The 21,000-nt window shown below is 59.1% G+C and overlaps 1 protein-coding gene across 1 annotated transcript in view; it reads right to left on the minus strand.

Moving 5' to 3' along the window:
• CACNA1S (calcium voltage-gated channel subunit alpha1 S) overlaps window positions 1–21,000 on the minus strand; it is a gene marked incomplete at its 5' end in the record, with an annotated part of 59,870 nt that overhangs the window by 32,853 nt on the left and 6,017 nt on the right. Inside the window, 8 exon segments of the mRNA NM_001101720.1 lie at window positions 300–460; window positions 2,578–2,659; window positions 3,690–3,835; window positions 5,312–5,415; window positions 6,800–7,005; window positions 7,884–8,036; window positions 8,195–8,337; window positions 12,160–12,299. Coding sequence (NP_001095190.1) covers window positions 300–460; window positions 2,578–2,659; window positions 3,690–3,835; window positions 5,312–5,415; window positions 6,800–7,005; window positions 7,884–8,036; window positions 8,195–8,337; window positions 12,160–12,299 — 1,135 coding nt within the window.

A 21,000-nucleotide genomic window follows, 5' to 3' on the forward strand; every position in this document is an offset into this window, starting at 1 on the left:
GTCTAATGTGCAAGGATCTGTGATTGAATTACTTTGCCCAGACACCTGGGCGGGCACTGGGAGGTTGTCCTGTGCTGCTGCCCTGGTCACTAACGATGCCACGAGGAAGCAAGCTGGGGTGCCCCCACACCATTCGACGTCTCCGTCTCCCAGCTGTGAGAAACATGACCCAACATCCACAGTCGATCATTTCCAGGAAACGATGCGATATCTAATTTGATTTTCCCACTGTGGCGCCGTTAGTGGCTTTGGACCAGGCCACACCTGCCCTCTGGCTGGCTTCACCTGCACAGTCTCACCTTGCAAGTGGGTCAGCCAGAGCGGCTGGTTGTGGTGCTCCGAGGCGATGGACAGGGTGTTGAGGGCCACAATCAGGATGACCAGCCAGTAGAAGACTCTCGACTTCACCAGGTCATGGCACTTCCAGCGAAAGACACGGTTCCACTGCCTCCAGTGTCGGCTGAGGGGTGCAGAGTGGGAGGGAGGTGGAGATTTCGCGCCCTGCATTGCATCCGTGCCAGCCACACGTGGCCTGACCACCCGTCCCCTCCCTGGCCACATGAGGGGTACTAAGGGCAGGAGCCAGGGAGCCAGGCTGATTTAAAACCTTGCTGCTTGGGGCCGGCGCTGAGGATTAATGGGTAAAGCTGCTGCCTGCAGTGCCGGTATCCCATATGGGAGCTGGTTCGAGTCCCAACTGCTCCACTTCTGATCCAGCTCTCTGCTGTGGCCTGGGAAAGCAGTAGAAGATGGCCCAAGTCCTTGGGCCCCTGCATGCATGTGGGAGACCCGGAAGAAGCTCCTGGCTCCTGGCTTCAGATTGGTGCAGCTCTGGCCTTTGCAGCCATCTGGGGAGTGAACCAGCGGATGGAAGACCTCTCTCTCTATCTTTATCTCTCCCCCTGCCTGTGCCTCTGCCTCTCTGTAACTCTGCCTTTCAAATAAATAAATAAAAAAAAAAAAAGCAAAAAACCTTGTCGCTCACCAGCAAGGTTCTTCATCTTTCAAACAAGAGTGACAGTGACGCCAGCTCTGGGGCTGTTACGTGGGATCATGTGAGCAAAATGCTTGGCCCAGGCCAGGCAGAACAGGTCACCAAAAGTTTCCATTTTAACGAAAGCGACACGGAGATGCCACATTTTGCCCATCATGAAAACGCGCCTTTAACAAATTAATAATCCCTGGGGAGGATGTGGGGCAAGGGCAGGTTCACGGTCAGTGTGGCCTTTGTGGTAAGTGATTGGGTGGCCCTTATCGAATGTTTAAAAACTATTTGACCATCTGGGAGTCTGCCCAGAAGAAGGGTGACACCTGTGCACAGCTGTTCCCTGCAGCACTGTTCGCATTGCCCTAGACTGGGGAGATGCACGAAATGTGTCCTGGGAGCCAGCACTGCACAGTGGTTAAGCCACTGCCTGTGACCCCAGCAGCCCATGTCAGAGCAGCGATCAGACACCCGGCTGTTCTGTTTCCAATCCAGCTCCCCACTGATGTGCCTGGGAAAGCAGCAGAAGACGGCCCAAGTCCCTGGGCCCCTGCCACCCACGTGGGAGACCCGGATGGAGATCTAGGCTCCTGGCTTTGGCCTGACCCAGCTCAGGCTGTTGTGGCCATTTGGGGAGGGAACCAGCAGATGAAAGACTTCGCTCACTCGCTCTCTCTCTCTTTCAAATAAAATAATATTTTTATTAAAAATAAATACAGCATGGAATATCTGTACTGTGGAATACTTTACAAGCAAAGATAACTAAGAGAAGGTGTGTGTCTAGACACCCACATAAACATGTATGTATGTATACACACATGTACTGGTGTGCAAATCGTCCTCACAAATAAGTTAAACGTGTAAGCTGTGAGGTAACATGTCTATCACAGTCACTTATTCAACAAGTATTTGGCACTAACACCTCCTGCGTGCTGGGCATGGCTCCCCACTGTGTAGGAACAGGAAGTTAACATAAACAACCCCATCATTTAAACAAAACCAGAAAATCCCAGGCACGAGTAGGAGAGAGGCAGGCACACAAAAGATCTAGGAGGGACACAGATGGAGCTGTTTCCATGGTTACCTCTCGGCAGGGCGGTGGGGACCTTGTCTTTCCTCAGCTGTATCTCTCTGTTGTTTGAGCTTTCAAAGAGTTGGTGCAAGGAGCCAGCCAACAAGAAGGCAGGACCTGCCCTGAAGTCCACGTCCAGGGAGCCTCGCGTGGCCCCTGGCTGCGCCAGCCTCCTTCCTGGAAAGCTGCCTGTGCTGCCGCTGCCTCCTGCTCCCACACCTTCCTGCTTCCCCCAGGGAGGTTTCCCTGCACCCTGCACCGGCCCCTCCCCTGCCTGCACCCAGCAGAAGTGGTGGCCAGCAAAGCCTCTGAGGGCACCGCTGTCTTCTCCCGTGGCGTGGAGCATAAACAGGTCATTGCTGGGGCCGTCAGACCAGCTGGCCCTGTTGGCTGGGACAGGCCACCTTTCTAAGGGCTCAGGAAAGAGACTCCAAGGCCCTGGATGGCCCCTGACTTCAGGGCAGGGGTCTCGGGGAGCTGGGGGCCTGGAGCACCCCGGGGGCCGTGGGCAGATACTCACATGAACTGGATGATTTTGTTCAAGCCCTCGATTTCGTACAGGCTTTCCGTGTCGGAGCCTCCCTCTTCCAAGGACAGCTTTCCTGGGGCGATGACAGAGAGAGAGACACGGTGGGGTCCTTGCAAAGGGCCACTGAGCTGGGGTCGGGGGCGGCACTGGATCCTCTGTGCTGTCCTGAGACCCAGGAGCACAGTCCTCGTTTGCAGGGGAGCGGCCAGCAGGGGTTGTCGGGTAGGAAGTTAGAAGTTAGCCTGTGCGGGGGGGGGGGGGGAGCAAAGGCAGACAGAGCATCCACGGAAGCCCAGCGGAACGCCTGGGAAGCAGCCCAGGACTGGGCACTAGGAGTCCTGTCCATCCCCTGACGACTGCCCCCAGGAAAGCTCCCCAGGAGAGTCCTCTCTGCTCAGCCCCAGATGGGTTGTTCAGCCTATTAGCACCCGGCGAGGAAACCTTCCTGGCCTTCCCCCACCGCAGGCACCGTGGGGGAAGCCCCTCCGCCCGGGCCAGGTGGGCTCCCCAGTCTGATGGCACCGAGCAGTGAGACCTGGGAGGAATCTTACCTATTTCACACCCAGCGAACCCTTGTCCAGGGGAAGGAGAAACAGCGGGAAGAACCGGATCCCATTCCCTGTAAGCCCGAGTCTCAACACAGCTGCGCGCTCAGCTCCCAGCTCCTCCCTGAGCCCCCGCCTGGCCTGCCAGGTGTGTTCTCTCCATGGAACCTCGTAACCTTGCCTTCCCCAGTCTGGGCGGGTGGGCTCTCTCTCTCTCTCTCTCGCTCGCTCTCTCTCTCTCTCTCTCTCTGTCAGGTTCCGTCTGGAGAGGTGCCCATCTGTTCTGATGGATAAGCCTTGCTCCCTTGCCAACCACTCCTCGCTGTCTCACGTCTGAATTCTTGCGGGAAGCCCAGAGCCCACCTCCCCGCCCCCATCTCTGCTGACAGAGCTGGCAGCCCCGTACTCTGGGAAAAGCCCCCCGCATGCCTGGATTGCACAGGTAAATGTGGAAGGCTTTGGGCTGCCTTTGGCCTGGGCAGGCAATGAGACACCTGCTCGGGGGTGGGGAACCCATGTGGGGGGCAGGGACGCTGACCACGGCCTCTGGGCCCAGACCTTCTCTCAGGTCCTCCACGTCCATGACCTCGCCCTGCGTGATCCAGCTCATGTAGCCCCGAAGGTCCTCCTCCAGCTGCTGCTTCTCCCGCAGCTTCTGGAAGGTTCCCCTGGACTTGGCCTTCTCCCGTTCCTTGGTGAATTCCCTGAAATGAGACAGGGACGGGAGGGGGACTGGGACGGGCGTGCCCTGTCCTCTGTCCCTGGGGGTCGCCTGGGGTCCTGGGCCCCTCCAGGCACTGAGAGGCAGCCCCTTTCACCCTCCCCTGCCCCAGCACGGTGGAGCAGTGCTCAGCCCCGCCCCCTCTTTCTTTCTCCTGGCCCCATCTTGTATCAGGGTGACCCGTAGTGCACCCTGATACAGCGACAGGGCAGCGCGAGCCTGGGACTCGGGTTTGCCGTGCCTGCCAACCCCTAGACTATCCTGGAAACATCAATGCAGTCGACAGACCTAAGGCCTGGAGGGAACTCAGCCTAGGGGAAACCAGGCTGCGACGTTGGAGGGAGAGGACCAGGGCTCAGCAAGGGAGCCTCAGACCAGCAGAGGGCGCCCTGCGCCACTGGGCAGGGCCTGGGGGAGGCTCCATGGGCCCGGCCCGGCTCACACAGGATAGGACAAGTACCCCCCCCCCCCCATCTCCGCAGGGTGGGGCAGGGCAGAGCTTTGACCCTCTGTGCCGTGGACCCTTTTGGTGATCAACAGAGCCCGCGGGGACTCAGGCACAAGACAAAACCACAGCATAACAGAGGAACCGACTGCAATACAGCTCGTAACCTTTAGAAAATGTGACAGAGCAGCCTACGGCTTCATTAACTCGTCTGCTAGAAAGATCTAGTGGGTAATGGGTGTGACCCACGTGGCGGTTCCGTGCCGGGGATTCCTGTTAGGACGAGCGCCGGCCTCTGCCAGCGCTGCTGTGGTCCGTTAGCCGTCACGACCGGGAATGCCACCTTTCAACCAGAGCCGTGCAAGTAAAGGGAAGGGCTTCCAGCCAAGTTCACCGCCCTGGAGGGAAGCTTTGGGGGGAGGGGGTGCCGGGGGGCGGGGGTGGGGAGAGGGACCTCGGCAGGGCTGTTGTGGGGGGCAGAATGGCAGATTTGATGAATGAACAATGACTCTGGTGTTTGTGTTAAGTACTTCCTCCTCCCAGCCAGCCTAGGTCCTGGGGACTGTGACAGACGTGAGCGCTGAGTCCAGAGGGGCTGGGTGGTCAGGCAGGGAGGCCACACCGCTGCTGGGGCCAGGGCAAGGGTTACACGTGGGCAGTACTTCCAGGGCTGGGGGCCGAGCCTGAAGGCGCCCCAGGCTCTGGGTGCACACGTGTGGCAGGAGGCCAGGGTCTGGGGGCTCTGCTCAGAGGGAGACGGAGGGTGGGAGGGGCTTGAGGAGGAGGGAGGACAGCTGAACTTGGGAGGGCTCCTGCCTGTACCTGCTAACCAGGAAAGAAGTGCTCTTGGCCCAGCTCTGGGGGATGGGGGAAGGGGATGAGTGGAAGTCGCAGCCACCAGTGCCCTGGCTCCCCCTCCCCCTCCCCCTTCCTGTCTTCTCCCTCATTCCTCCTCTCCCCCCACCATCTCCTCCTGCTCCCCTCCCCTGCCCAGCTGCCCCTGACTCTGCTTACCCACTCAGGACGCCCAGCACCAGGTTGAGGATGAAGAAGGACCCCAGCAGGATGAGAGTGACAAAGTAGATCCAGGGCCACTCGTTCCCGATGGCATCGTTGACCTGGCCCAGGTAGAGATGTGAGTCCCGCCCTCTGACCTGTGGCTCTGGTCCCAACCCCCCCGGGGGGGGGCAGGAAAGGGGCTACGGGCTGGAGGGATCTCCCGGAAGGGCCTTGCTGCCTGTCCACCTGGCCAGCCAAGGCTGACCCGTTTTCCCTCCAGCCACGGGCATCTCCCAGGCACCACCCTGACATCACCCCTCATGGACGCTATCTCCAGCCTTGTCTTTGCAGCCAAGAGTACCCTGGAGTGGCCCCCTCACATCTCTGAGCGTCCTCCCATCTGTCTAACACGCACAGCCATAAGGGCGCCCTCTTCCCAGTCTTGTGACCGAGGTCATAGTCCTCTGACATGTTTGATAATTCATTCTCCTAGTGTGAGAGCTCAGAAATTCGTCCTGATCCCTTAGATTTGCTAAACATCCGGCAGTTCTGCACAGCGTCCCCTCCCTAGGCACGTTATCATTAAGAGTTCTGGATCAGGGGCGGCACTGTGGTGTAGCGGGCTAAAGCCTCCACCTACAGCGCCAACATCCCATATGGGTGCTGGTTCGAGTTCTGGCTGTTCCAGTTACAATCCAGCTCTCTGCTGTGGCCTGGGAAAGCAGTAGAAGATGGCCCAAGTCTTTGGGCCCCTGCACCCATGTGGGAGACCTGGAGGAAGCTGCTGGCTCCTGGCTTCAGATCAGCCCAGCTCCAGCTGCTGGGTCCATTTGTGGAGTGAACCAGCAGATGGAAGACCTTTCTCTCTCTGTCCCTCTCTCTGTCTGCTCTGTCCCTCTCTCTGTCTGTAAATCTACCTCTCTACATAAATAAAATATTTTTTTAAAATAGAGCGAGTTCTGGACTGGAGCCATGGGAAATAGAGTCCACTCCTGGCCTGGTAGCTCACTAAATCCATGACCCGGGCAAGTTACTGGAGCCCTCTGGGCCTGGTTTCCTCCTCTGTAAAGTGGGAATCACACCTTTTGCAGTTGCAGAATTGAATGAGAAGTGTGGCCTACCCGTTAATAATCACAAACACACCCCACCCATAGCATTGGCCGTGAGCCAGACACAGAATTCAGGTGCTCTTTCCAATAGCTGTGTGACGGGGGCGGGATTAATATTACAGACAAGCATCCTTGAAAGGGGGCGAAGACAATGACACAGGAGCGAGTCACTCCCAGCCTGGCCCAGCCTGGCCGGGGAACCCAGGTGGCTGCTGAGTCGCCTTCCCCACCCCGCCTTGGGTCCTGCACTTCTACACACTTTGTACCATGGGGACTGCCCCAGAGGATGCTGGGAAGCACGCCTGGAGAAGGAGCGGCAGGCACACCAGCCCGTGACCGGCCCGCCTCCCCACCCTCTCCCCTAGGCGGCCGAGAGGCCCAGGCCCAGACGCACCCAGTAGAGGACATCTGTCCAGCCCTCCATGGTGATGCACTGGTACACGGTGAGCATGGAGAAGCCGAAGTTGTCGAAGTGCGTGATGCCGTGGTTGGGCCCCGGCCAGCCGCCCCGGCACTCGCTGCCGTTGATGGTGCAGGGGCGCCCCGAGCCCGTCCTAGCGCAGGGCGAGGGCTTCTCATTCTCCACTGTGGCCACGATGTCTGCAGAGGGCGGGCGGCACCAGGCGACGGCAGGGGAGGACAGCACAGGGGAGAGATGAGGGGAAGTCATGGCGGAGGCCCCGGGCCCTGGCTGGGGCTCTGCTTCTAGGGCGTGTGGTGCTCCGAAGTGCCACCTCTGACACTGAGCAACGCGAGCGCCGTTGGTACCCACAGAGCTTTAGAAGAGGGGGCAGCTGCCTGGCTGCACGGGGTCCTTCCTGCCTGGACGCTAGGATGAAGAAGTTCCTGGGGTGCTGAGCTGGGCTGTATGAGAGCCCCAGCTCCGGGGCAGGGTCCACTCTCAGGGGAGTCCCCACCCACGCGCAGCCTGCATTCTGCCTCATTCCCCTGGGAGCTGCCGCTGCTGTCTCTGAAGTCCCCAGGGCTGGTGACACCTGGCGCCCCTTTCGTCCTGGCCTGTGTCCAGTCCCCCTTTGCATCCCGCAGCAGCTTAGCTCCCCAGATGCAGGATGTCCCGCCTTGCCTGTGGTTACTGGGCAGGCCCAATGCCCTGACGATGGGGCCAGGATGCTGATGGCCAGATGGGGTCCCTCTCCCGTAAAGTCGGGAGCCCCAGCTGGAGAGGGGTTTCTGTTTGTGAAGACCCCATCTACATATACAGATCGGAGGCTGACATGGGTGGGCTCGGGACCACCGGTGGCTCCGCCACAGTTGACTCTCTTGAGTTGGGTTTGGGACTGGCATTGACCCTGCAGGGCTGTACCCCTCCAATTCCCCCTTCACGGGAGGGGCCCATTCTCAAGGCCAGCAGGTGCGGGAGGCGATGGCCTACCCGGTTCTTCTTCACGGGCCAGGTGGCCCCACTAGAGTGGTCCCAGGGCCTCTCCCACCCTGCAGCCCCCTCCCTGGGGGCTCACCTGTCCCGATGTAGTAGCAGGTCTTGTGCATCTTGCCCTTGAAGAGCTCCAGCCCGATGATGGCGTAGATGATGACCATGAAGAGGACGAGCAGGGCGATGTGGAACAGGGGGAGCATGGCCTTGAAGATGGAGTTGAGGACCACCTGCAAACCTGGGGCGGGGCAGAGGGAGAGGAGTCACCTCCCACTGGGTCTCCTGCCCTCCCTCTCCGGAGATCTGGGAAGCCTCTGGGACCCCAAGGTGGGCGGGGGCCCCAGCACTGAGGACGTGGGGCCAGGGGAGGAGAGGAGGGAGGGGCCTGCCACCCACTAGGCACCCCCGACACCAGCCGGAGGGGTCTGAGCACACGGAAGGCCCTCAGGGCCTTGACGTCCAGGCCGGCTCCTTTGCTGCTCATCGGGGCCGTGTTGCTCTGGATGACGTTGACCTGTTCCAGAATCGCCGTGAAGACCCTAGGGTGCAGGGGAGGGGAAGAGGCCACCGGTCAGAGAGGCCACTGTCCCAGGGGCATGGGGCCCCGTGTCCCACCCCACTGGGGGAGGGGGCTGTGGAAAGGCCCAAGGGAGAGAAGGTGAATAGGATTCACCCCTGCTAGCTTGGCTGATGTGGTAATGCCTGAGAGAGAAGTGTATTTTATTAGAAAGGATGCTGAGACCAACAGAGAAGAGTGCTGTGATCCATTTGTCATGTGTGCTGTGGGTGCAGAGTGCTGTGATCCATTAGCCATGTGTGCTGTGGGTGCAGAGTGCTGTGATCCATTTGTCATGTGTGCTGTGGGTGCAGAGTGCTGTGATCCATTAGCCATGTGTGCTGTGGGTGCAGAGTGCTGTGATCCATTTGTCATGTGTGCTGTGGGTGCAGAGTGCTGTGATCCATTTGTCATGTGTGCTGTGGGTGCAGAGTGCTGTGATCCATTTGTCATGTGTGCTGTGGGTGCAGAGTGCTGTGATCCATTAGCCATGTGTGCTGTGGGTGCAGAGTGCTGTGATCCATTAGCCATGTCTGCTGTGGGTGCAGAGTGCTGTGATCCATTAGCCATGTGTGCTGTGGGTGCAGAGTGCTGTGATCCATTTGTCATGTGTGCTGTGGGTGCAGAGTGCTGTGATCCATTTGTCATGTGTGCTGTGGGTGCAGAGTGCTGTGATCCATTTGTCATGTGTGCTGTGGGTGCAGAGTGCTGTGATCCATTTGTCATGTGTGCTGTGGGTGCAGAGTGCTGTGATCCATTAGCCATGTCTGCGCTGGGTGCAGAGTGCTGTGATCCATTAGCCATGTCTGCTCTGGGTGCAGAGTGCTGTGATCCATTTGTCATGTGTGCTGTGGGTGCAGAGTGCTGTGATCCATTAGCCATGTGTGCTGTGGGTGCAGAGTGCTGTGATCCATTAGCCATGTCTGCTGTGGGTGCAGAGTGCTGTGATCCATTTGTCATGTGTGCTGTGGGTGCAGAGTGCTGTGATCCATTTGTCATGTGTGCTGTGGGTGCAGAGTGCTGTGATCCATTTGTCATGTGTGCTGTGGGTGCAGAGTGCTGTGATCCATTAGCCATGTGTGCTGTGGGTGCAGAGTGCTGTGATCCATTAGCCATGTGTGCTGTGGGTGCAGAGTGCTGTGATCCATTAGCCATGTGTGCTGTGGGTGCAGAGTGCTGTGATCCATTAGCCATGTGTGCTGTGGGTTCAGAGTGCTGTGATCCATTAGCCATGTGTGCTGTGGGTGCAGAGTGCTGTGATCCATTTGTCATGTGTGCTGTGGGTGCAGAGTGCTGTGATCCATTTGTCATGTGTGCTGTGGGTGCAGAGTGCTGTGATCCATTAGCCATGTGTGCTGTGGGTGCAGAGTGCTGTGATCCATTTGTCATGTGTGCTGTGGGTGCAGAGTGCTGTGATCCATTAGCCATGTCTGCGCTGGGTGCAGAGTGCTGTGATCCATTAGCCATGTGTGCCGTGGGTACAGAGTGCTGTGATCCATTTGTCATGTGTGCTGTGGGTGCAGAGTGCTGTGATCCATTTGTCATGTGTGCTGTGGGTGCAGAGTGCTGTGATCCATTAGCCATGTGTGCTGTGGGTGCAGAGTGCTGTGATCCATTAGCCATGTCTGCTGTGGGTGCAGAGTGCTGTGATCCATTAGCCATGTCTGCTGTGGGTGCAGAGTGCTGTGATCCATTAGCCATGTCTGCTGTGGGTGCAGAGTGCTGTGATCCATTAGCCATGTCTGCTCTGGGTGCAGAGTGCTGTGATCCATTTGTCACGCGTGCTGTGGGTGCAGAGTGCTGTGATCCATTTGTCACGTGTGCTGTGGGTGCAGAGTGCTGTGATCCATTAGCCATGTGTGCTGTGGGTGCAGAGTGCTGTGATCCATTAGCCATGTGTGCTGTGGGTGCAGAGTGCTGTGATCCATTAGCCATGTGTGCTGTGGGTGCAGAGTGCTGTGATCCATTAGCCATGTGTGCTGTGGGTGCAGAGTGCTGTGATCCATTAGCCATGTCTGCGCTGGGTGCAGAGTGCTGTGATCCATTAGCCATGTCTGCTCTGGGTGCAGAGTGCTGTGATCCATTTGTCATGTGTGCTGTGGGTGCAGAGTGCTGTGATCCATTAGCCATGTCTGCTCTGGGTGCAGAGTGCTGTGATCCATTAGCCATGTCTGCGCTGGGTGCAGAGTGCTGTGATCCATTAGCCATGTCTGCTGTGGGTGCAGAGTGCTGTGATCCATTAGCCATGTGTGCTGTGGGTGCAGAGTGCTGTGATCCATTAGCCATGTCTGCTGTGGGTGCAGAGTGCTGTGATCCATTAGCCATGTCTGCTGTGGGTGCAGAGTGCTGTGATCCATTAGCCATGTCTGCTGTGGGTGCAGAGTGCTGTGATCCATTAGCCATGTGTGCTGTGGGTGCAGAGTGCTGTGATCCATTTGTCACGCGTGCTGTGGGTGCAGAGTGCTGTGATCCATTTGTCACGTGTGCTGTGGGTGCAGAGTGCTGTGATCCATTAGCCATGTGTGCTGTGGGTGCAGAGTGCTGTGATCCATTAGCCATGTGTGCTGTGGGTGCAGAGTGCTGTGATCCATTAGCCATGTGTGCTGTGGGTGCAGAGTGCTGTGATCCATTAGCCATGTGTGCTGTGGGTGCAGAGTGCTGTGATCCATTAGCCATGTGTGCTGTGGGCGCAGAGTGCTGTGATCCATTAGCCATGTGTGCTGTGGGCGCAGAGTGCTGTGATCCATTAGCCATGTGTGCTGTGGGTTCAGAGTGCTGTGATCCATTAGCCATGTGTGCTGTGGGTGCAGAGTGCTGTGATCCATTTGTCATGTGTGCTGTGGGTGCAGAGTGCTGTGATCCATTTGTCATGTGTGCTGTGGGTGCAGAGTGCTGTGATCCATTAGCCATGTGTGCTGTGGGTGCAGAGTGCTGTGATCCATTTGTCATGTGTGCTCTGGGTGCTGCAGCAGCATTGGGGTCCCTGGCCTGGGGCTGGGGACACTCCATGTGGGCTGTAGGTTGCCCAGTGGTGGCCTGGAGCAGAAAGCCCAGAGCCAGCTCCCCCCAGGCTGTACTGCCCCCAGCCTTCCTCCTGTCACCCCCTCTGACTCCCCAGGTCTCCTCCCTTCTGTCCACCTCCAGAGACTTTTCCTCTGTGTCCTCCTCTGCCAGTCCAGCCTCTGGGCCTCTCTGCGTGCAGAGCACTGGGGCCCTTGTGGCCCTGGGCTCTGACACTGTCACTCTGCACTCGCCTGTCTTGGCTGATTCACGGAGAGTAGCCCTGCGCCGGCCACAGACACCCACTGTGCTCTGTGCCGATTGAAGGGCAGCACGCGGTCAAGAACTGAGCCTCTTGGGGTGGACGCTGGACCCAGCGGCTGCGATGCCCCCACACCTGGGTCCCCAGGCTTCGTCCTGCGAGTGCAGCCCCTGGGAGGCAGCAGGGACACTCAAGCAGCTGGGTCCCGGATACTCAAGGGGGAGACCCGGGGTGAGAATCAGCTCCCGGCTGTGGTCTTGTCCACATTTGGACATTTGGGAAGTGACCTAGTGAACGGGAGTTCTCTCTGCCTGTCTCTGTCCTGCTCGTTTTCCAGATAAACAAGCAGACACCAGGGGCTGAGGGATGGAGGAACGCCTGGTGGGGCAGGGGGCTGCGACTGGTGGGCGCAGGGCGGGCGGTGTGTCACTGACTGCACCCCGCCTGTGCTGTGCTTCCGTCTGCCTCGGGGTGTTGGTGCTGGGGGGCGGTGTCCGCAGAGAGGCCCAGCCTCTGCCCACCCCCGCCCCGAGCTGGGCTCACCCCAGGAAGACGATGATGAAGTCCAGCACGTTCCAGCCGCTGCGCAGGTAGGCGTCCTGGTGGAACAGGAAGCCGTAGGCGATGATCTTCATGGCGGCTTCGATGGAGAAGACGGTGAGGAAGAAGTACTCCAGCTTCTCCTGGACGGGGGGGGGGGGGGGGGGCTGGTCACACCTGTCCTCCACACACCCCCAGGGCACCCCTGCTCCCCCCCCTCTCTGTCCCCTTTAGCCCGTGAGCCCCTGCCTGCCCCAGGACACTTGTACTTCCTCTGCCTGTAATGTCCCCTCCTCACCTCACCCCTACACCCGCCAGTGCCCACACTTCCTGCAGGTCTTCACCCCAAAGCCATCCTCTCACCGAGGCCTTGCTGGCCTGCAGCCTGGCCCCCGGCATGCTCACCGCTGGCTGCCCTCCCTCCCCCTCCTCCGGCCCAGGAGAGGGCTCCCTGCCTCAGACGTCAGGCACAGGGCACCAGGCTAGTGCTGCTCTCCTTGCAGCCACTTGGTCCCTGGTTGGGCAGCTCCCAGGGTCGCCCCTAGCAAAGCCCACCCAGCCTCCCAAGGAGCTGTTGACCAGCCTGCTGCCTGGGCCGGGCTGCAGCACTGCACAGCTCCCGGAGGGGTGTGTGTGTATGAGAGAGAGAGAGACAGAGAGAGAGGGGGGGGGGGGGAGAGAGACAGAGAGAGACAGAGAGAGAGAGAGAGAGAGAGAGGTGACTGCTGGCCCCTGCAGTTGTACACGCGCGAGTCTGCCCCACGGTGCAGGCCCCATTACCACGAGGGACCAACACCCACTGCCGGGCCAGGGCCACGCCGCGGGCTCCCAGCCCCTTTACTCTAAGCAGAGCCAGATGGGAACGGGCTGCCCCATCCGTTCGTGACTTGAGGACATTGATTTGCTTCCAAGGGGCAGGTGTGTGCGGCGTGGGACGCAGGCTCCCGATGGCTCATTCGTGTGCACGGTGTTTTCCTGAGAGCGGCCTTTCTCCTAAACTGAGACATGTATGAGCCAGACCTGCTTTCCTTGACCTCACCCCAATTCCTGCTGCTGATCTGGGACCCCAAAGCTTCCTTCTCCCAGAAAGCAACAGAGCCGCGTCCTGAGGGGCCTGTTGGTCAGCTCTGTGCCTAGCACGAGGCGGGAATCCAGGGCCCAGTGCTTCGTGGAAGGAGAGCACAGAGGGAGGTCCCGACAGCGGCCTTGCTGGGAGCAGTGGAATGGGGCACTGGTGGGGGTGGGGTCTCCGGTCTCTTTGGACGCGGTTGGAGGTCCCCTGGGAGTCAGGCCACAGTAAGGCAAAGGTGTATAGGAAGAGAGTGCAGTCCAGCCGGCATTTAAATTTCCAGGTCATTTCCACCCCAGGGCACAGACAGAGTAAGGTTGAGGGCAGGGAAAACAGGACCCAAAATAGCTGTGCTGCTCACAGGCCGGGCAGACAGCCATGCGCACCACCGGAGAGCTGCCTGCACCTGCCACTGTCTGTCCAGCCATCGCCTGGCGCATCAGGGCCACGGGCCTCAGAAGGGGTCACTCAGGTCCCACAGCCCAGGGCTCCAAGGCCCAGCTCTCCTTGCCCTCCTGCCCACAGCCCTGTCCTGGAGAGCCTGGACTGAGAACTCGCCACCCCAGGAATTCTGGGTGTGCACACAGCTCGGGCCTGGCCCAGGAGGAGCTGGAGGAGGACCAGGCTCAATCTTATACCATGAGCGCAGGGTCGCCAGTGTCACCCTGGGTTGGCCCCAAGGCCTCCCCAGCCCGGGCTTGGGCTTTCACAGGGGACTGGAGTATTCACTCCACTGATAGTTATTAAGCTCTGGGCCGGGTAACCTGGGCAAGCTCTGGCTGTCTCCCCAAGATCAAAGTCATTAACCAACCCTACAGCATCCCAGGAGTCTGCCCAGGCAGGAGGGAGGCAGCCCGTGTCTGACCCCAGGACTCTGTTTCTTTGGGGAAGTTCCCAGGTCTCTCAGACCCTCACCTGTAAAACCAAGAGGGCACCAACTGCCCTAAAGACTCATCTCAGGGCCGGCGCTGTGGGTGCCGGTTCGAGTCCCGGCTGCTTCGCTTCTAATCCCGCTCCCTGCTAATGCACCTGGGAAAGCAGTGGAGGATGGCCCGAGCGTGGGAGATCTGATGGAGTTCCTGGCTCCTGCCTGGTCCAGACTTGACTATAGTGGCCATTTGGGAAGTAGACCAGCAGAGGGAAGACCTCTCTCTGTCTCTCTCTCTGGTTCTCTCTTTCAAATAAATAAATAAATAAATCTTTAAAAATGAAAAAGCGTCATCTTGAGGATTGGATGGTGTGCTGTTGGTGTCAGCATCGCTGGGCGCCCTGCGGAGCCCGTGAGCACGGCTCTTCTGACACCGGGCCATGGGGTGACTCTGCCCCCCGCACCCTGCACCATGCTCATGGTGCAGGGTGCGGGGGCAGAGTTCCCCACTGGCCTGCTGGCTTTCACGGAAGGCCAGCCGGGGCTCACCAGGGCTCTGCTTTGGCCCACCTTGAACTCAACTCAACTTGTTCCACACTGGACTCCTCCCCCAGCAAACCTACCCTCCCGCCATGCCCCTGTCTCACCCAACAGCACCAAGCCAGGCCCCGAAGGCTCTTTCTGGGCTCCCCCTGCCTCGCTCTTCCCGCGCACCAGGCCCCGGCCCCTAACGTCCCCTGCATCCTGCCCCGCCCCTGCTGCTCCCCTCTCCTGCCTTCTGCTCGCCCACCCCCAGCCCCTTCTCTACAGGGGTCTCACTGCCTCGCCTGCGGGTCTGCCATGGCTCCCGGTCACGTGCTGGCGCTTTCCATGGCAGGCAGAGCCCGCTGTGACATGTGACTGCTGGCTACTGGCTGTACCTCTGGCCCACTGGGATGATCTCCATGTCCCCCAGCCGCCCCAGCCTCGGTGCCTCTGCCCATCCTGGCCCTCCACCTGTCACGTGGGCCGACCTGTCACCCCTTAACCCTGTGTCCTCCCTGTCCCCTAGACACCACCTCTGCGGGCTGCAGCCTCCTCCAGGTCCCGCTGTACGCATGCGTGTCCCTAACGGTGCGGGAATCCCAGCGGCTTCTCGGCCCCAAGAGCAGGACAGACAAGGTCTTTCCCCATTGCAATAGCATTTGGGTAGAGGGGCCAAGGCACCCATCACCCCGATGGTGGCTGAGGCAGGGATTTTGTCTGAACAAGCACCATCTCCCCCACCGGGGGTCCTGACATCTTACCCCCAGGTGTAAGTCCCTTCACCCAGATGAAATTTGGGGTTCAAGGCTTCAGCCCTGTTGTCCCCTCTGTGAGATGCTCTTCCCAGATCACCCGGATGTCCCTCCAAGCCCCTCCTCCCTCCGTCTTCTGACCCCACTGTACATCTCTCGGTAGCAGTGGTCAGCACTTGACCTTCCGGGCATTCTCGAACCCTTCAGGCTGCCTCTCCTGACCTGGTCCCTAGGAGCAGGGAGTTTCCTTTGCCAACACCTGGGGCGGCGCCTGCCCTGCAGATCCGTGTGCCTGATTGAAGGAACCAGCGTCCCGGTGTGGTCACCCTGGGGCAGGCTGTGGGCGGCTGCTGCTGCGCTCTGAGACGAGGTAGGTGCAAGCTCTGAGCAGCACTAGGTCTGTTTTATGGTGATCTGCAGCAACTTCCCCGCTTGTGCGTGAGCAGCAGATCAAGCCGGACCAGTCAGTCCCAGGCGGGTCCCCTGTGGCGTGAGCTGTGAGGGCCCCAGGCCAGGAGGACCACGAGGCAGCCCACGGATGACTAGAAATCACAAACAGACTGGCCTTTCCCCGCCGAGCGTCTCAGAGCACGTCATGCTGCAGGGCGCATAGTAGGTGTTCAAGCAATGCTTGTTGAAGGAATGAATGCTGAGAAGCTGGGATGGCTACTGCAACATGACTCAAGGGCAGGTGCGACCCTGGGGTCTCTGTTCCTAAGAAGATAGCAGACCTCAGTCCCTGCCACCACACAAGGGGACAGGACCTTCTCCCGCCTCCCTGGCCTCCTAGCTCGGGCCAGCACCGTGCACCTGCCTGCATTTTTAAGGTGGGAGCATTGGCACCAGCTCCTACAAGGGTTTTTGTACCCATCACCCACTCCACACTTGGCTGGAGGTAGGCCTGGTGCATGACCTTGAACCACAGACCTTGCACCTGCTCCTGGGGCATTGGCACTCCCCAAGTCCTGAGCTGAACAAAGCAGGGCTTGGACCACACACCCCCTCTCCATCCCACTGCCTCCAATTTCAGGCTGAATCCTGCGTCCCAAGGGTCAGCCCTAGCTGCTGCCCCACCTGGAATGCCTTGGGCTTGTGGGAAGATGGGGGGGGCGGGATTTGGCTGGGCCGCCCTCCACAGGAACCTGCCCAGCCCACCTCCCCGTCTGTGGCCTGTGCCACTTCTTTCCCCAGCATCTCTGTCCCAAACACTGAGGCCTGGTCTGGAACCAGTCTCCCAGGCCATCTGTGTCCCCGTGGAGGGCTCTGGGGCCTATACAAGCCCCCAGACAGAGCATTAATGACTGATTGGAGGGTTAGGCAAGGGCATCAGGCCGAAACATCAGAACGACTTCTCCCTGGTCAGGTGTCTGGCACCACAGGCCTGCCCACCCCCATCCCTGGGCCTGAACATCGCCCTTCTTTGAGTCAAGGCCTCACAAATCCTGCGGGTGCAGGAGACACTGGACTTGGTGTGACTCACTCCTTGCGGAACACCTGCTTCAAGGAGGCGAAGCGGATTTGTTGGAGGGGGAGGAACACAGGGGGCAGGGCGGGGGTGCCTGGGCTGGGAGGAGACTCAACGTGGCCCCTACACATCCTTCCACTCCTGGGGCCTCCCAGCAAGTACCCAGGTGGGCAGGGCAGGTCTGGCCATTGCAAGATGCTTGTCCCATACTGATGCTTGCTTTCCTTCCAGGTTCTTGCCCTCACCCGCTTCCTTCAAGCTGCTGCAGGTTCGTAGCAGGAGCCTGGGGTGTGCTTGCTAAAGTCTGTGATTCATTCCAGAGCTGGGAGATCTCAAAAGTACAGCTCACTTAGGTTTTTTTTTTTTTTTTTTTTTTTTTTTTTTTTTTTTTTTTTTGCCAGAGTGTCTTTGGTTTTCCCGTGGTTTTCCCTGGACTCTTCAGCCAGATCTGAATGCCTTAAGGGCTGATTCTGAGGCCAGAGTGCTGTTTAGGACATCTCTCATTCTATGAGTCTGCTGTGTATCCTGCTTCCCATGTTGGATCATTCTCTCCCTTTTTTATTCTATCAGTTAGTATTAGCAGACACTACTCTGCAAGTGAGATCCCAGTAGAAAGAACAGGTCATCAAAGAAGGAGGTATCTTTCTCTGAAGGGAGGAGAGAACTTCCACTTTGACTATGACCTTGTCTAAATAAGATCGATGTCCGCGAACTCAAAAGGCTTCCATAGCCTTGGCAACTCATGACAAGAGCCTAGGGAGATTACTGGCGCCATAAACAAGAGTGTCAATTTGTTAAGTCAACAACAGGAGTCACTGTGCACTTACTCCTCATGTAGGATCTCTGTCCTTAATGTGTTGTTCAATGTGAATTAATACTATAACTAGTACTGAAACAGTATTTTACACTTTATGTTCTGTGTGGGTGCAAACTGTTGAAATCTTTACTTAATATATACTAAATTGATCTTCTGTATATAAAGATAATTGAAAATGAATCTTGATGTGAATGGAATGGGAGAGGGAGCGGGAGATGGAGGGTTGCAGGTGGGAGGGAAGTTATGGGGGAGAAAAAGCCATTGTAATCCATAAGCCGTACTTTGGAAATTTATATTTACTAAATAAAAGTTAAAAAAAAAACTACAAAAAAAAAAGTACAGCTCACGGGCTCCGGAGCGGGTGGCAGGACCCGGGGGGCTCTGGGAGCCCAAGGAAGGGTCCAGCCTTGCCGGGGAAGCCTGCCTTATTGTGCAGGCGGAAGATCTGACTATGAATGATCACAGCCCCCAGAACGCCCACCCCGAGATCCCCCAGCCCCACACCAAGCGGCTGCAGAGGGAGGCAGGACGTTTCTTGCACACCTCCGTCGCAGACCCAAGATCAGCCCTGATCACCTGGCCTCTGGTCTTTCACAGATGAGAGTGAGACTCAGGGGAGGCGAGGGGTCCAGGGCTAGGAGGCCCCTGCCCAACCTGGGAGCAGAGTCAGTTTTTCCACTGTGGCCACATCCTGGACACCTGGCCCAGCATCTCACACTTAGGGGGGCTGGCAAGGGGGCGCAGGGAGGGGAAAGGGAGCCGGGAGAAGGCACGAGCCAGGTGGTAACACCCAAGCTTCTCGCAGCAGCCACCGATGCACCTGGCCCTATTCTAGACACACACTGCATTTAACCCTCACCCAAGCCCTGTGCGAACGGGCTCACTCCCATCTTACAGATGAGGAAAACAAGGCACAGAGGGGGTCCAGGAGCACACTGCTACCGAGTGGCAGCACCCTGTAAGTATCCAGACAGTTCGAATCCACACTCTGCGGGCTCAACCCCCAAGCCAAGCTGAGGAAGGAGGGAAACACAGCCCTGGGACATCCGAATGCATTTGTCAGGTCCTTGTCCCCGGTCTCTCACTGCCAGGTGAGTGGCCTTGGCTGTCAGTGCGAATGGAATGCACATTTACGGAGTGTGAGGTCAGTGCGTCTGACAGTCAGGAGAGGGTGGACACAGTGGTCCCCTCGCCCAGGGGAGGCCACAGAGGAGCTGAGCGCTCAGGACAAAACCTCAAGGCCCAGCTGGGAGGCAGGTTGGTCGGACCTGACGGCTCCATTGCTCTCCCATGATCCACGGAGCCACAGAGCCAGAGCCAGGGCTTGGCCCTAGGTGTTTGCTGTTGAGTTATTGCAGCATCCACAGCTCCTTGCCCTGGCACAGGGAGGGGGCGCGAACGGCAGAGGGGGTGCCAGGTGCAAGACGCGGGAGCGGGGTCCTCGCTGGGCTGACAGTCAGGTTTTCCTTTCGTTTCCAGCTCCCCGTGGCTGCCCTGTGGGTCCTGGGTGTCTGAAGGGCAAGGCCAGAGCTAGGGGGTCCTTCCCAGGCCTCAGCCTGCCCCACAAGCAGGTGGGACAGGCGGTGGCCACAGGAGGAGGTGGCAGCACATTCCTGACCCTATATAAAGACACCGCCCTGGTTGCCAGAGGCTTGGGCCGCAGCCTCCCAGCGGCAGCAAGCGGCAACCTGAGCCCCAGGAATGCGGCAGGGGGCGGTGCCCGCCCTGGAGCCCAGAAGGGGCTGGACACAGCGGGCAGCCGTCCAGAGCTTGGAAATAAGGCTGAGGCAGGACGCTGTCCCCTTGTCGTGTCGCGCTGGAACACTTGGGGACAGGCCTGGCCAGTGATGACTTCACTCTCTGGGGCGGTTTTGACATTGGGGTCCATCATCCTCCCTGGTGGGAGGCAGCTGGCCCCACCTCTGGCATTCCAAACACTGCCCTGTGTCCACCCCCCCCACCCCCACCCCGTCCCAGGCTGGCGGCAGGCAGGCCTCCAGGAATGCACCTTCATTGCATTCTCACTCCTCAGTCCCTGGGGCACTGGGAGGGCAGCCTGGTGGGCAGTGTCCTCGCCTGGTGGGCCATTCACCAGCTCGGCACCCACCGGGCGATCCTAGCTTCTCATTCTTCCCCCTGTGTCCCTGCTGTCCTCCAGCTGGCTTTGCCAGACTGCTGCTCCCTCAGGAGGGGTCAGTCCTGGATGCGGGCGCCTCCTGTCCTTTACTCGGAGCCACGTTCTGGCTTCCTGGAAGACCCAGGACTGCTCTGAAGTGACAGGAGCTGATGCAGCCTATGCTTCCGTCTCCAGGCCACGGCCGGTAACTAGTGACGCCCATTGTCACCATGCTGGCTCACAGGGGCCCCCTGGGCTGGCCTGGGCTGGCGTGGTGGCCCTTGAATGTCTCCCTGGAATCACCCAGGGCCCCCCTACGGAAGCAGAACTGCTCTGGGTCTTGGGAGCAGGCAGCACCTAAGGGGTGGAGCTGGCTCCGAGTCTGGAAGGGCCCGGGTCCTGGTCTTGGCTCCCACCTGTGTTTGGGTGTCTCTCTGCCCTTCCTCGGGCACAGGTGCCTCTGTGTGACCCCTTCCGCAGCCTTCGCTCTCCTGTGCTAACCACAGGCTCCCCAAGCCTCAGGCAGCTCCTGAGAGGCGGGGCTGGACACCCTGAGTGTTGGCTGTGGCCCCCCGGGGCAGGTGGCAACTCCATGGCCTGGAGGAAGAAGATGGCAGCAGGCCGGCCCTGGGAGCCTCTCCCCAAGGGGCAGGGGTGACTCCTCCTCTCTCCGCCCCAGGCGTGACACAGCCCATGCGCTTGAGTGCTGACTCCTCCGCACCTCAGTTTACTCATCTGTAACATGGGCCCAACAACAGCAGCTGCCTTGTGGGCACGGAGGCCAGGGAGCACAGCCTGCTGGGGCGCTGGGTATCAGCGTAGGGCGCCAGGAGCCCACCAGCTAGTTGGATGTTTTGGGGAGAGATTGAAGGGTTAAAGAAATCGGGGTGGAGAGACAGGGGTGGAGGGGAGAGGGATGCTTTGATCTGTAGTAATCCTTGGATAGCTGGGGGTCTCCATGGCTTCCTGGCTGGGCAGCCCAGGCCCAGGCCCCTGGGGACCTGCTTGGTAGAAGGTCTTGGCTCAGCCAGAAACTTCCCTCAGGAACACAATGTCGGGGGCGGCAGTAGGGACCACCTGTGACCTGGGCATCCCCTGTCAGAGAGCTGGCTTTGAACCCGAGCTGCTCCACTTCTGACCCAGCTCTCCACTAATAAGCCTGGGAAGGCCGGCGCCGCGGCTCACTAAGCTAATCCTCTGCCTTGAGGCGCCGGCACACCGGGTTCTAGTTC

Source organism: Oryctolagus cuniculus, chromosome 13, assembly GCF_964237555.1.
Source record: "Oryctolagus cuniculus chromosome 13, mOryCun1.1, whole genome shotgun sequence".
Classification (NCBI taxonomy): Eukaryota; Metazoa; Chordata; class Mammalia; order Lagomorpha; family Leporidae; genus Oryctolagus; species Oryctolagus cuniculus.